At 41.4% G+C, this 13,920-nt stretch overlaps 3 protein-coding genes across 8 annotated transcripts in view; 1 reads left to right on the top strand and 2 right to left on the bottom strand.

Moving 5' to 3' along the window:
* LOC131878156 (uncharacterized) overlaps positions 1-8,550 on the bottom strand; it is a 16,494-nt gene extending 7,944 nt beyond the window's left edge. For 2 of the 4 annotated variants that reach the window (XR_009372965.1, XR_009372967.1), the window contains exons 1-2: positions 381-502; positions 132-259 (exon numbers count right to left, since the gene is read on the bottom strand). The gene's annotated coding sequence lies outside the window, so the exon portion shown is untranslated. Of the gene's footprint in view, positions 1-131; positions 260-380; positions 503-8,501 lie in introns of those variants that run through there. The other 2 variants (XR_009372968.1, XR_009372966.1) reach the window with 2 other exon arrangements.
* Positions 8,551-8,863: 313 nt separating this feature from the next.
* Positions 8,864-12,829, top strand: LOC131878164 (tetraspanin-2A-like). Its single transcript, XM_059224069.1, has 3 exons — positions 8,864-9,216; positions 11,286-11,583; positions 12,317-12,829. Exons 1-3 carry the CDS (start codon positions 9,035-9,037, stop codon positions 12,686-12,688), a joined length of 852 nt encoding a protein of 283 aa, XP_059080052.1. The 5' UTR covers positions 8,864-9,034; the 3' UTR covers positions 12,689-12,829.
* Positions 12,815-13,920, bottom strand: part of LOC131878161 (synaptotagmin-7-like) — a 52,100-nt gene continuing 50,994 nt past the window's right edge. For all 3 annotated transcript variants that reach the window (XM_059224065.1, XM_059224063.1, XM_059224066.1), the window contains 2 exons: positions 13,596-13,808; positions 12,815-13,502 (listed from right to left, as the gene is read on the bottom strand). In XM_059224065.1, the coding sequence (XP_059080048.1) occupies positions 13,399-13,502; positions 13,596-13,808 (317 nt within the window). In that variant the 3' untranslated portion in view covers positions 12,815-13,398. The remainder of the gene's footprint in view (positions 13,503-13,595; positions 13,809-13,920) is intronic.

Raw genomic sequence — 13,920 nt, 5'->3', positions numbered from 1 at the left:
GAGATTAGTAACAGATGTTAAAGATGCAAAAGAACTTGCAGTTTTCGTTGCCCAGGAGTCTTCTTGCCAGGCATCTTTGTTGGATTGGAGCTGTTATGCCATTTTCGACGATATAAAATCATCATCCTTACCGCCCTTTTTGTTTATAAGTGAAGATTGGTTCTGTCGCAAAAGATTGGAAGGGGAGATTCATACGGATAGTATTGAATGCAGGATTCTGCCATCACATCGCAAATCCTTTCAATTTTCGGATGTTGGACTGCAACATAATTAGCCACTTTTGTAATGCAGGACGTAAATCGGACCAAGACATCTTGACACCAGTAAAGAGATGAAGAATCATTTGCGTATTTTTTGAAGATCTTTAGTCTATGGCTTACCGACGCTGTATTTCCTTTTTTTGCCGCGAGATGTCTCATTATAAAACAAGCAGTCCCTATACAACACACTCAGGCCCGCAGTTTGGAAAGATAAGTAGGATCAAAACGTGCGACTGCTTTCAACAAAAGAGGGGACTGAACTGAAATGGTGGAAGAAAATGGCAGGAAATGGCAAGATATAGATTTTTTGACTCATTTTAAATTCCAGGGTTGGAACATACGCCCTTATCAAATCAATTAAAATGGGAGGCATGGCGAGCCACATTGCGTTTTTGATTTGGTTTTGTCTTTACAGTTTTGAAAATTTAACTGACTTCAATCTGACAATCCACCAAATAATCCACAATTGATTCAGTTGAGAGAATCTCATCTCATGCAAGCAGACTGTTTATTGCTCCCAAGGGACAGTTATGTACACGTGCTTATTCATGGATCTAAGAGTGGCACACCAGCTCACTTTAGGTTCTCTTTTTACATTGTCTCTGTCATTGTTTGCATCCCTTTAATCTTTTCCCCACATAACCCTTTTGTCAATCTTCTACTGATGGCTGGCAGAATTTGACAAATATTAGATGACGTTATTTGGGCATAGTATTTGCTTGATTTACTTGCCTGAAAAATTATGAGCGTCAAGTACAATAAACGTGTTAAATTAACAGAACTGATTATCAGAGTGAGTTTGGCTTTGCCGCTGTGATAGTACGAGCCAGTAGACCTAACGACATAAACTTAAAAAGTAGATATTTGGCTCATGGGTGAGTAATTGATATTTTTTGAATGAAACATGTGCCAAAGAGTTTATTTATTCTTTGATTCAAAACTATGAAATTCATGATTAAGGCCATTGTCGTGCTAAAAAAGGAAAAAGCACATGTAACGGCTCAAGATAGTCCAAGCCGCTTAAGATTGCCCGAACGGCCCTGTGACACTATTTTATCTCCTAGCGGTAAGTAAAAAACGGAATCACCTAACCTTTAAAGATCATCCCTCATTGGGACACCCAAAATCAGATGGCAGGCCGAGCAAGAGAGCTGCCGTCTGACTTTGTGGCAAGCAAAACAAAACTACTTGTAGGGTACGTAGTCACAAACGTATAGAAATATGGCCTGTGAAGAAGTTTCCCGCCAAATTGGCCTGCTATTGGTCACAACTAGAGGGCTAGTCAGAGAAACGACACTCATGAGATTTCTGAGATTTTTTTGGCTCCCTCGCGGCTGCCTGGTATGTGCGATGGGAATCGGCTTTGTACACATTTTTTTTATTGCGGACTTCCTTACCGCTACCGGGATTGGAATCCCAGCAGTTCAAGACGAGAAGATTATCTATTTTACTTGACTTTTATTTATATATATTATTTGATCGACCAACGAATTGGAGTTGGCTGATCTGGCTAATCCTTGAATATAAGGTTGATCCGGAATTTTAGTCAAAAACTTGTCCAAGTCTGACTTAAATCTTGCTACTGGATCAACGCCTACATAAGCCCTACGAATATTTGAGGGCAGCAAATTGAACAATGAAGGAGCCCGAGAAAGAAGAGAGTTGGACTTCATTGTTTTAACTAGCCTGGATTCTCGAGGGCTTGAAGGTGCTCTCAAAACGCACATTAAGCCTCTACGGTCACTACAATTGACCCTAAATCCTGGGTTGGGACAAAGCTCATGAATGCTTTTGAAAACGTACAATATCAGATACCTTTCGTACCTTCTCTGAGTACTGTACAATCCCAACCTTTCTAACCTCTCCCAATACGAGAGCTCTCTCATATCTTCAATGTTCCTAGTAAAACATCTTTGGACCTGCTCGAGCTTTTGCAAACCTGCTGAACTAATTGGAGCCCAAATGGGAGAGGCATATTCAAGATGCGGCTGAACAATCAACTTGTACAGAGTTAGCATCGTGACACTATCTCTGGACTTAAACGTGCGATATATCCAACCACATGTTTGAAAAGCCTTACCAACTTTCAACTGGATATGCTCATCGAACTTTCCATTATCTTGGAGGACTACACCTAAATCCTTCATGGATGAGACCTGCTCAATGTCCTTGCCTTCATAATCTAATAGTAGAGTGTCTAATGGCGTCGACCCAAAGGTCATTGAGCGAAATTTCATTCCATTCAAGGCCATGTTACTCGCAGCAACCATGGAATAAATTTGGTCTAGGACCTTTGCAAGACAACTGGAATCCTGACCATTCTTACCAACTACCAACTATTAAGTTACGTGATTCTCAAAATGAAGTCCCTAATTCAGAGAGCCAGTGAGTTGATGGCTCGTTTGTCTGCTTTGATTGAAACTGAGTAACGCAAGAGAGATCGATCAGCCCGACACCCTGCTGCCCAACTTTCAAAATGTGTTCAAAGCAGAGTCTGAAGTGGCTTAGTTGGAGTGACTTTTCTCTGACCAGCCCTCTAGTCAGACCTATTTTGTTCCATGTGAAAGGCAAGGAAGACAGCAGTGTCCTATCTATTTCGAGTTTGGTCCACGTTTTCTATATTTACGCATGATACATTCGCTTGATTCAGGGTGAAATTGACGCTGGACAGCTCATTTTCGAAAAATTACGTTCGAGATGGCACGAGCTAAACTTAGTTGATCCTTAAGTTTCACTGTCTTAGATTTGAACGACAGATATTTGGTTGGCAGGCAGTGATTATTTTCTTGGTGGATATAACTTTATGAAGGAGTGTCGGATTGGATGGGGATGGCGTCTAGCAGTGGCCTTGAAAGCCAGATCGACAAGAGAATCAAACCTGGAACTGTTCTTGTTTTAAAAAAGCGCACAAACATTACACTAGTGCCTCTTATTATTCTCTTGAAAGATTATATTAAAGATTTTTGAATGCGATGAACGCTTAAATGCCCGTTTTTCCAACATGATGCTGCTTCAACATGTTGCCCTTCCTCTCTGTCCAACGATTTGTGCATATATCTCAGTGGTCTGGCCATGCTACGGGGGGCGCCCATCGGATAGTTTAGCCCTTACGTCAATCCTAATTTTTATGTGAAAAAATTCAAATCTAGGTACGTTCAGAGTACTTTTGACCATTCAAACCATGTGATGAAAAATAATGGTCACCTAGGCTCTTGTGTGTTATGAGCTTTGTGTCGAACGGACTTTTCGAGTCTGATTTTGGTACTTTAGTTGCGTGATTATCAATTTGTAGCTTTGCGTTGAACGGACGCGTTATTGCCATCCTCAATTCCACTAGTCATCCAATGAAGATCACGGGGCTTTTTTCTTACCCCCGCTCTACATGTGTCCCGTTTTAGACTGGTTGATTACATAGCAATGGATTGAGGGTAAATACAATAAAACTATGTCAGACCATATTTGAATGGGCAAATCAAGCCAAGTTTAAACCGCTGTCTGTAAAATGTGGCCAGCATCACCTACTATCTGTGTGAATTGATTTGAATGAACCTTTTCTCACTTCACAATTGTAGAATAGTATAATAGCTTATCAAAAACTATGAACCATCACTACATAAGCCAACAAATCTAAAAATATTTGATATTCTCTTAGGAATGAGGTAAGCAAACCCCTTTTTATAAGCCCACCAAATGTTTTTGGATGTCTGCTATGTTCACATGTATGAAACTGAAAATGCCATCTTCAACTTTCAGCATAATGACTGCCCATAATCATGCAAGAAATTATGGGTTACTCGGTTTCTTTTTGCCTTTGGCCGGCTGGGCTTGGTCTTTGGGTTGTTTAAAAAAGAGTCAAAGGTGGTGCGTCATGAAAAATGTCAGGGTGGTTGAAAAAGGATTCAATTCATTGACTTCATGTCTTCAATTTGTATCTACGTCTTAACCTGGATTACGTTTATAGCTACGCAAAACATGTAAACGGCGTGGATACCTACAGAGAAGCCTCCTTTTTCATAGTTGTGATCAAGATAGCGTTCAAGCCTCCATCAAGCGCAATGCCACATTTTCATAATCACGCATCTAAAGCACCAAAATCGGAGTCTATAAGTCTATTAGAGTTCTTTGTGTTATTGTTCTCTTCAAGTTTTGGGGTCGACCCAATCGCGACCGTCTCCGGACTCTGTTCTTCCTGACCAACGGGTGACCTCTGATCTGCCTTCTCTATCCCAACCAGCCAACCGGACACGCCTCCCTGACTGTATATAAATCGGACCAGGGCCCAGGCGTCGCGCACGGACCCTGCCCCTCGACCACTATGTAGGTGTAGGCGCCCCGCCCCACCCACGTGATGGTGCTTTTACATCGATTTTGGGCCGCTCGTCCTGTTCAGCAATTCTTGGCCTGTTTTGCTCGGCCCAATCATGCCCGACGTCGGCCTGCCCCGCCCCCATCCGCGTCGGCCCGCCCATCGTCAGCCAGTCCGAGTGGGTCCGGCTGGTGCTTGGCCCCCACTGCCCGGACTTGCTCAAGCGGTTCGACCGACCCGCCGCCCCCGCATGCCACGCCCAGCGTGGCCGGGTGTCGCCGGATTTGGCCATGGAGCGCCTTCTTGGCCGTGGGCATCAATTTAATTCGGCAACGGTGGTGTGGTACCAGCCCAGGCCACGCCCATCCGGATTCTGCGGCACAGCATTCGACTAGGGGCGGGGTTTGGGAAATCGACCTGGTGCGAGGCCTGTGCTCGTTGGCCATAGTTCAGCCCGGGAAGAAGGGCTGGCCCGGCCACCCGACCGGGTCTGCGCCGCCCAATGGCTCTCTGGACTCAGGCTGTGTATTGCCCCTCAGCGGTGATGGGGCTGCCCGTGAGTCGAAACCCTCCGCAGACCCGACGGAGTCCCCACCCTCCCCATCCACCGATGAAGGCTGGCAGAGTGATGACGAGTCGATCCCTCGTCGACCCAGTCCCGATTTGGCCCAGGCTGAACAAGACCTGTGGGCCACGGGTCACCGTTTACTGGCTCGCCTCCAAGGGTTACAGGCCCTGGCTCAGCTAGATCAAGGCCATTGGAGCACGGGATTAGCGTTATTGACGCGGGCGGCCCAAGCCGGCGACGCCGAAAGTCAACACAACTTGGGCTATGTTTATGAAATGGGCTTAGGGGGCGTGGCCGTCGATCTACGTCAAGCATTGGATTGGTATGAGGCGGCGGCTAGTCAAGATTATCCGCCCTCTGTGTATAATGTAGGTGTATTTTATGAGAGTGGCACAATTGTGCCTCAGGATCTGAATCGAGCTCAGATCTTGTTCCAAAAGGCGCAAGCCCTGGAACAACGATCCGGCAGCCCTCCCACCACCCCCGACTGTGATCGCTACCCGCAGAATCTCGGATCATCGTCCAATTCAAACTATGACGATCCCACCCTCAATCTAGCCGGCGATCCCCGGTCCATCCATCTGTTAGCTCGTGCTTACCAATATGGTTTGAGTGGCATGCCAGCGGATGTGTTCTTTGCTTTGGAGCTTTATCGAGAGGCCGCCAAGAGGCATTATGCGCCGGCCCAAGCCGCCTTTCAGACGCTCTTCGCTGAACTTGATGCGAAAACCAGTGAAAATAAAGGCCTAGCCCGACCCTCGTCCCTGTCGGATATCCCAGATATCCCACAATCGGAGTTCAATCAGCCTGGGTTGGCCATGCCATCGTCACAATCTCTCACCGCGTTGAATTCTCTCATCACTGAAGAGGAGTCGGCCATTTTTCTGAGCTAGAAGGGTCATAAAAAAACCCTTTTATCCTCTGGGGTTAAGCGAAGTCAAGTTGTTTGAATGATGATACTAACCATCCCAAGCGTTCTCCAAAGACCACTTTCAAAATTCATGCAGACGCTTTCCAGTGAACGATTAAATGTGAAGAAACCTAACCTACTATTCTTGCTAGTATGAATAAAAGATGGGTAGTCATATAGTTAATAAAAGTATGATTTGGAATTTGAATCACATTGATTGGAAATAAGAATCCTTGAGGGAAACAGAAACCGGACAAATCGAAAATTGCTTGAATAGAGCAAGATCATACCAAACTACATTATTTAGTTGAAGGTAAAGAAAGTGTTATTTTGGTACGTACAAGGCTAGGCTTTTTCTAATTAAGATCGGCAGAGGTACTCTAGATGTGGCGCTCAATCTTTGAAATGAAAGAAACTGAAAATTGCCAATTGTTATGTAATAACATTTCAATAAATATTTCACAAACAACTTCTTCCGACATTCAAGCGCAGTTTGCACCATAAACATGGTGCGGGAAAAATCCTCCAGATTTTGTGGAAGAAAATTCAGGATCCTGTAAAGCACCGAGTCGTTTTCCCCTAATTGACAATTTTCGACTTTATTCGTCATGAGGCGCCCAAGAATTATAAGTATTTCCATGTTCAAAAACGACTGGATATAATGCGTTCCATTCATCGTCATTTAATGGGTGTAAATAAATTAAGGGCCTCTATGGCTGTTTTTTTACAATATTTCTCCTTGCTCAAAGATCAAGTTGCTCAAAACTTGCCGTTTAATGTCATTAAGAGGAACTGTTAAGTACCTAGTGACATATTATAAATGCTCGAACGATATCTTAAAGGCGATAACTCTGAGCAATTGCCGTCAAAACAATGTCTGAAAATACTAGTGAGCGTAGTCTTAAGGTCAGAACCAAAGCTGAAGGCATCCTGAAGCGACGTTGGTAAACCTTTCAGTGTTCATCCTCAAACCATTGGAAAGTGGAGAACCTCATGCAAATGTAATAAATCCATTTAGTATGTAGAACAAGACTGGACCTAACCTAACCGAATTTCATGTCGGAGTGGATTTAATTACTAGAGTTGAAACTGACCTTCCTTTGTCAGCCAGAAAGACACAAGCAGAACCACATTTTTGTGAAAATAAATCATTTGACACACAATGCATTGACATTACTTGTCGCATTTTCGTCGTTACTAAAAACCAAAAACAAAGTCATAGTGCTTTATAACTTTAGATCAGTCAGATTAGTTATTTTGATCAAGTTGGTTTATTAAAGAATTAACCAACTCCACCAATACGATTCAATTATCATTTCCTAGATAATTGCCTGACCTGTGACCCTTTCTCCGGATTTTGAGGCAGCTGGACCTTACTGAACAAAGGGCATTTTACTAGGTGAGCTGAAAACATGAACAACATTTTTTGCTACATTTTCCTTGTGTCCTAAAAATAGTTATTCAAATAACTGTCTGCCAAAAGTTTTTTTCCAGTTTTGCAGGTCAAAGGTGTTTGACTTTAATAATCAACTACACTTGACCTAATGAGCGGGATGTTTGGAATGAAACTTTCAATTTACCCTAGCGGCCACCGACCATTATCCTCGAGCAACTCCAAAACTACCGTAGTTTGTATGTGGAAGCCCTGAGATCAAGTTTTAATAATGAAGAAATGAAAATAATTTTAAAGCCATATAGTTGCGTGAAATATTTAAGAAATTCCGAAGAGCATTTACAAGTTGTGCACAAACAATTATTGATCATTGAAGCACTTCACAATGGCCAAGTTAGTTTAGTTCATCAGTTTAGCTTACTCAAGGTAAGTCAAAGACATCGTTGTTAATTTGAAAGCTCTATGAAGCCATCATTTTTTGTAGACTCCTTGCCGTCACTGACAACATTGTGCCCAGGGGGTTAAAGTCTAATTCCGGCGTTGGGGACTGAACCATCAACAACAAGGGAAAAGATTGTTGCCGTGTCCAAAGGAGGTACCAATCCAAAGTATCAAGCTCTCAGTTGGGTGAAGACAAATGCTCATTTTGGTGTACAATAATAGGCTAGATGCGAAGCTAGGAAGCAAATGGATCAACTTAATTTGAAAACAGAGGTACTTTCCCGATGAAAAGATGGACCAGGCAACTTCAGGTATAGTTAAGGGATAAACTAAATGTGATTGTTCTCTCGATATAACTTTGGTAAATAAAGCAAATTGTGCCAAATGTTAAAGAAAATATTGATTCATTAAACTCTTAATTATATTAATCTAAAAATGCAAATTTCGTCCTTTGTCAGGGAACCAAACAATGGTGTTAAATTGCACATCTAAACAATCAATCGTTATCTTTCTATTATAAAAACAGGATGCCTAAGTCACTCAAAATGAAAACACTGGAAAAAGGCTAAATACCTAAAACCTAGGTTTAAATTCACGGTCTGTATGCCCATCTTATACAATACCTCTAACTTCACTAGGGGGGATGTTGAATTGTTGTCTGTGTTTCTCTCTTGGCAAGTGTGCTTTACCGGCTTTAATTCAGAACTGGCACAATACAACTGGGCTTATCAAAAGCACTGGGATATAAATCGATCTACGATACATACAGGGCAATATTGATAAGGAGCACTATCAATTGAATTATCAAATTCATCTAGTACGGTGCACCAGAGTGCGAAAAATGACGCCCTTCTGTCATTGGGCGCAGAGTTACCCCACGATGTTATCAGTGTTCCTATTGTTTCCATTCCAATCTTATCACAGAGGGCTTAAGTGCCATAAATGACTCAACTTGGAGTCGTGAGGCGGAGAGAAAGAGGCCCCAATCTTGATGGCAGTAGCAATTGAGGGTCTTTTGAAATCACTCTTTAAAAAACCCTTGTAAGGCGTGTCGTTCATGTTCAGTTCAGTTTAGTTCAATATAAAGCGATAATTTGAGTAACAGAAGGTTTTTCGTGGAACCGGTTGGAGACCCGCTCCAAGATCAGGATTCAACATGTCTTCGCCGGATGAATACGTGAATAGTTACGATGTGGAATTTGACAAAGCGAACTCAAAGAAAGCCCAATTGATCATTTTCAATGTGATCACTTTTCTCGCTTCTTTGTCCATTTTTGGTTTGTGCATCTGGATCCGCTTTGACCTGGACTTTAGGGAGTGGGTATATGAAATCGATTGGTGAGTGAGTGCACTCAACCATACTAGCAAGCAAACAAGCAAGCATGGTGGTTGACTGCAGGGTTGATTCACATCCTTGAAATAGTATCGTGATTATTATTGTTGTTTGCTCTGATCGGAACGTACTTGTTATCGGAATTCATCTCTAGCTGCAAATATTTTATCTTAGTAGGTCCCTTTGAGGATCAAGAAAATGAGCGTGCTAATCCCTTTAACCTTTGCGAGGATCAACAATAATACAGTCCAAAACGAGGGTTACTTCCTCAATCAAAACTGATGTTTGACATAATTTCGAGCCGGAAAATTGTAATGAAACCTATAGCTCACTTTGGTTTTGTAGCAACTATAGAAATTATGAGGACTTTTTTTTAATGAGAGGCAAACCACTGCTATTTATTCATTGTTTTAGGATACAGACGTATAACAAAGAAATAGGGTGAAATTTAGAAAAATGTGTATTGAACCTGGAAATCGAAGTTTAAATAGATTTCTTTCTGTTGTCCTTGAGCAAGTTAACTTTGAAAAAAGCAATCCATTCATGTCATGGAATATGAAAATTTCCCTTGAGAAAAGAAGGCTACAACAAAGCTAACGTCATTCTATAGAAACCTTAGTTACCAATAGTTTTGTTTCATAGAATGGCGTCAGCTGTTTGTTGTCCCTTTCACTTCTTAGGGGGAATACACAACGTCTCCAGCCAACCTGCACCGTGCATATATATTAAATTTGTCATTCATTTTAATTTGCAGTCATGTTGAAGCATGGGTAATCCGATATTTTACCAATATATCAAAACAATGAAATAACTGCAGCAAAGTGCTAGTTAGCTGAACGGAACTGAGTTACAGTTTGCCTTCATTTTCCTTTACTTTACATGGCCAACTAACTGTCCATAAATCTTTTGACGAGGTTTATCCTCAGACTAATGTTGCCATTCATGGATCTCTCTTACACTGCAAGCCATCCTTCTATTTCGGAATTCTTTGAGGTTGACATCCAGCTTCAGTGGCTTTCCATGAATTTTGCTCAATGAAAGTTTATCAAAAGGCATGTAGTTCTTGCTAATGTCGTCAGACATTATGCACTCATTTTTTGCGAACACTGAATTCCGCTAGATAACTGACATATTTCTAACATCCAAGTTCTCGAAAGTTATCTACCAATAAGAGCAATCAATATCCAACTAAAACTTTCTACAAATGCATTGTCTGCTCATTACCTTTTTTATGTGTACTAGTCGTGTTCTAGTCATTTTTTTGTGTTATCACAGTTTTAATGACTTAGTTTTTTGAGTTGGCAATTCATTTTTAACCCATCATGTACTGTAGGTGTTTGTTCAAATAGTTTTGCCTCATCTTATTTTCGATACTAATCTTTTCATCAAAGTTCTTAATGCCTGCAAGTCTATTAAAGCAATTTAAGAAAAACGATAAAGGCTCTTAAGACATTCAACGTCTATTTCATAATCAACTATCGATGCATCAATGATCAAAGAAATCAATGCTACAGTGAAATACGGTCGAATACGGTCTAACGATATTGTCCGGCAGCGGAGACCATATCGCTAAAACGAAATTTATTAATATATCGAGACTGGCTAAATACAGCATTTGGTAAGAAGCAGAAATATCGCTATATCGAAATTGATCGATAAATCGAAGTTCGACTGTAAACACATTACTTGTCACTTTTTTGTCACTCTACATTACTTGTATCTAAACCACAAAAAAGACAAATTAGCATTGATTCAATTTGACCAAGAAAACGCTTCCGAAACATTCTCTTTTCAGTTGATTGACAACAAAGGTCAGATAAATATTCTTATTTCATCCCAGTAAATCAGCCTTTTCGGTGAAAAGAGTCAATATCAATTTTCTTTTATGGTACAACTTCCTCAAGCTTCCTCATCGGATACAATGGTGGTTATTGTACGTGGGATAAAGTTAGAACGAACCGTTAATGCTAACTCTGTTCTGTGATTTCAACTCCGTCAAATCAACATTCTTAGTCCCCCTAGGTTTTGCTTTCAACCAAAGAGCTCGAAAAGCATGGAATATATCTCTTTCTAGGTTCGCTTATTGGTATTGCATGTACGTGATCTTACTTGGCATGGTATTGGTTCTGGCCACTTCAGGGGGTCAAATTGCGGCGATCATGTACGACTCTGTGGGCACTCTGACCCTGTGCCAAATCCTGTTCGTGTGCTGCATGCTTTTTGAGTTGACCGGCTGTGTGGTCATCCTCGTGTACGGAGTGGAGGAAAGCCATGTCCTCACCGAGCAATTGAAGGACGTTTTCAAAACCCTGATCTACCGCATCAATTATGACCCCCGGGCCATGAGGATCCTTCGCATCATTCAGGAATATGTAGGTCCTCATTTGTCTTCGGTTATTCTTACTTAGGTTCATTGGTTGAAAAAGTGACTCTTCCAAGAAAAAGCAACGCTGACAATATTTGAATTAGGGTTTAGTATATTATTTGATTTAATTACGCATGAATGTTTCCTTCTCTGACAACCAGTGGCCAGTGAAGATGTCCAAACCGTTGTATTGACCGAGATCTAATAGAAAAATCTCCTCGACTTCCACAATATTTGTTAATCGCGAGCTTGTAATGAAGCAAAAAAATAAAGGAAGGGTAACAGAAAGCTGAAAAATGATTGAGAATGAAAATACGCAATGTGATGGCATTTTCCGTTTGAAACAAAGGTAGTGACAAATATGATTTTGTGATTAAATCATCGTCGGCTTCCATCACAGTATTTCTGTGTCCCCGAGTTTATTCTACAGCGCCCAGAGCTTTTTATGGAGCAGAGCATCATCCTTGTTATATTGATGACAATCGACAGGTTCAGGGACTAGCCTCGAAATTTGAGGAATAGTTCTTGGTATTACAGAACAGGCTTTACTACACTCAACCATAATCATCGATCAAAAAGTTTCTATCTCTAATAACTGTTGTAATTTAGAGATATACACAACAAAAATCTACATCTTTTTTAAATTAGCCTCCTTTCTTCTTTTATACATGCTACTGTTTTCTTTTCGAAGTACTGGGATCACTAGGAAAGAGTAATTGACAGAATCGACCCTTTTATAGGTTGGGTGTTGTGGCGCCAATGGTTCCGAAGACTACTCTGACGCAATGAAGCCTGTTCCGTGGGAATGTCGGGATCCGGTCAAAGGAGGCGAATACCCATATGGATGTGCGCAGCAATTGGCTTGGTGGTTGGAGCCTTGGTCTGCAACCATGGCCGCATTTTGCTTGCTCCTGCTTGTGGTTCATGTCATTCAGATCGTATTTACGTCTCAGTTAAAAACCTCGCTCAGGGTACTACTCCAAAGTGAAGAGTATCATTACCCTGAGGAGGACAATCGGTATGGAGAAGATGACCGTCGTTACCAGTCCGAGAAATATTTGAAGAACGGAAATTATCGCTATCAATCCGACTCGGACGCCTACAATGACTGATGAATGGTTTCAGATGTGGGCAAATATTGATTGTTGGTTGGGATATATAAAAGATATGGAAGATATCATTTTTATTGTCAAGTGGTATAATTTACAATCAATCAACTCGTTGGAGAACCAAATATATTTGGAAAAATGGGATGTATGGGAACCTTTATTAATCTAAAATACTGAACAATGCATCATCCGTCTATACATCAAAATATATGTATATCAATATGTATGTGGTAAGGTGTCGTCGTTGCTAAAAGAATGGTGATTCGGCCTGAATTCCAAGAGACAATGGCAATCAAATCCTATCGTATTCATTATCATAATCTCTAAGTAAGCTAAAGACAATAATTTTGCTAACCTATCTACGAAGTGGTTATTGAACTTAAATTTAAGCTATTGGACATCCCAACAAAATATTTGAACGAAAATTTATATTGGTCAAGGTCTAGAGCGACAAGCTCTTTGTCTTCCGAGAAAGGAGGGAACAAGGGAACGAGGGAGGGAGGGAGGGAGGGTGGTTGTTTGGTTGGTTGAAGCTTCGATATCGATATCGTTGTGTTCAATTGAGTGGTCAAAGAGGAGCTGAGAACGTCAAAAAGTAACCCCGTGAAGAAAATGATAGGTCTGATCCAGGCAGGATATGACAGGTGTGATGATCCTTGCAATTCAACAACATTTGTCTTTGATTTCCTTAAATTCTAGTATAATATCTTCCTTTAGTCTCCGGGCTTGAGTCGATGCCACACCACAACCGCTTGGCGAGGCTTGGCAATCATGTCCTGCCACTGCTTTGTCTCAGAGGGTCCCGATCCATTTTTGGCTGCAATCAAGTCAAGAACAATCACGCCTCTGGTGGACTGTTTCTTTTGTATGTTTGAAATTGAAAAAAAAAAAAATGTTAACAACGACTTACATCCGAGACAGAGTTTGCCAATGAGCTCGTTCCTCCCCACGGTATCAAAGTCCATGACTTGAACGTCCAAAGCGCAATCACGAATTTGCTCCCACGGAACGTCAAACTCAAAGGTCGCGTTGAAGATGGGATTGAGATTGCATTTGTACACGGGGGTCTTTTTCTTTTCCACTCGCTTGTCTCCGAACATGAGCCACACTTTAACATACGGATCTGTTTCGCGATGGAGGAAAAAAGGCTGGTTTTGAGAATGGTTCTTCCATTACATAAATAACGCGGGAAAAAGATCGACATGTTCGACAACAAAACACTAGTCTGACCTCAT

Source organism: Tigriopus californicus, chromosome 3 (genome assembly GCF_007210705.1).
Source record: "Tigriopus californicus strain San Diego chromosome 3, Tcal_SD_v2.1, whole genome shotgun sequence".
In the NCBI taxonomy this organism is placed as follows: domain Eukaryota; kingdom Metazoa; phylum Arthropoda; class Copepoda; order Harpacticoida; family Harpacticidae; genus Tigriopus; species Tigriopus californicus.
The sequence above is the reverse complement of the archived record's forward strand: the minus strand, read 5'-3'. Positions and strand labels throughout refer to the sequence as shown.

Coding starts and splice junctions, on each gene's coding strand:
- LOC131878164 (XM_059224069.1), top strand. CDS start 9,035: ATGTCTTCGCCGGATGAATACGTGAATAGTTACGATGTGGAATTTGAC. Junction 9,217..11,285: donor TGGGTATATGAAATCGATTG/GTGAGTGAGTGC, acceptor ATCTCTTTCTAG/GTTCGCTTATTGGTATTGCA. Junction 11,584..12,316: donor TTCGCATCATTCAGGAATAT/GTAGGTCCTCAT, acceptor ACCCTTTTATAG/GTTGGGTGTTGTGGCGCCAA.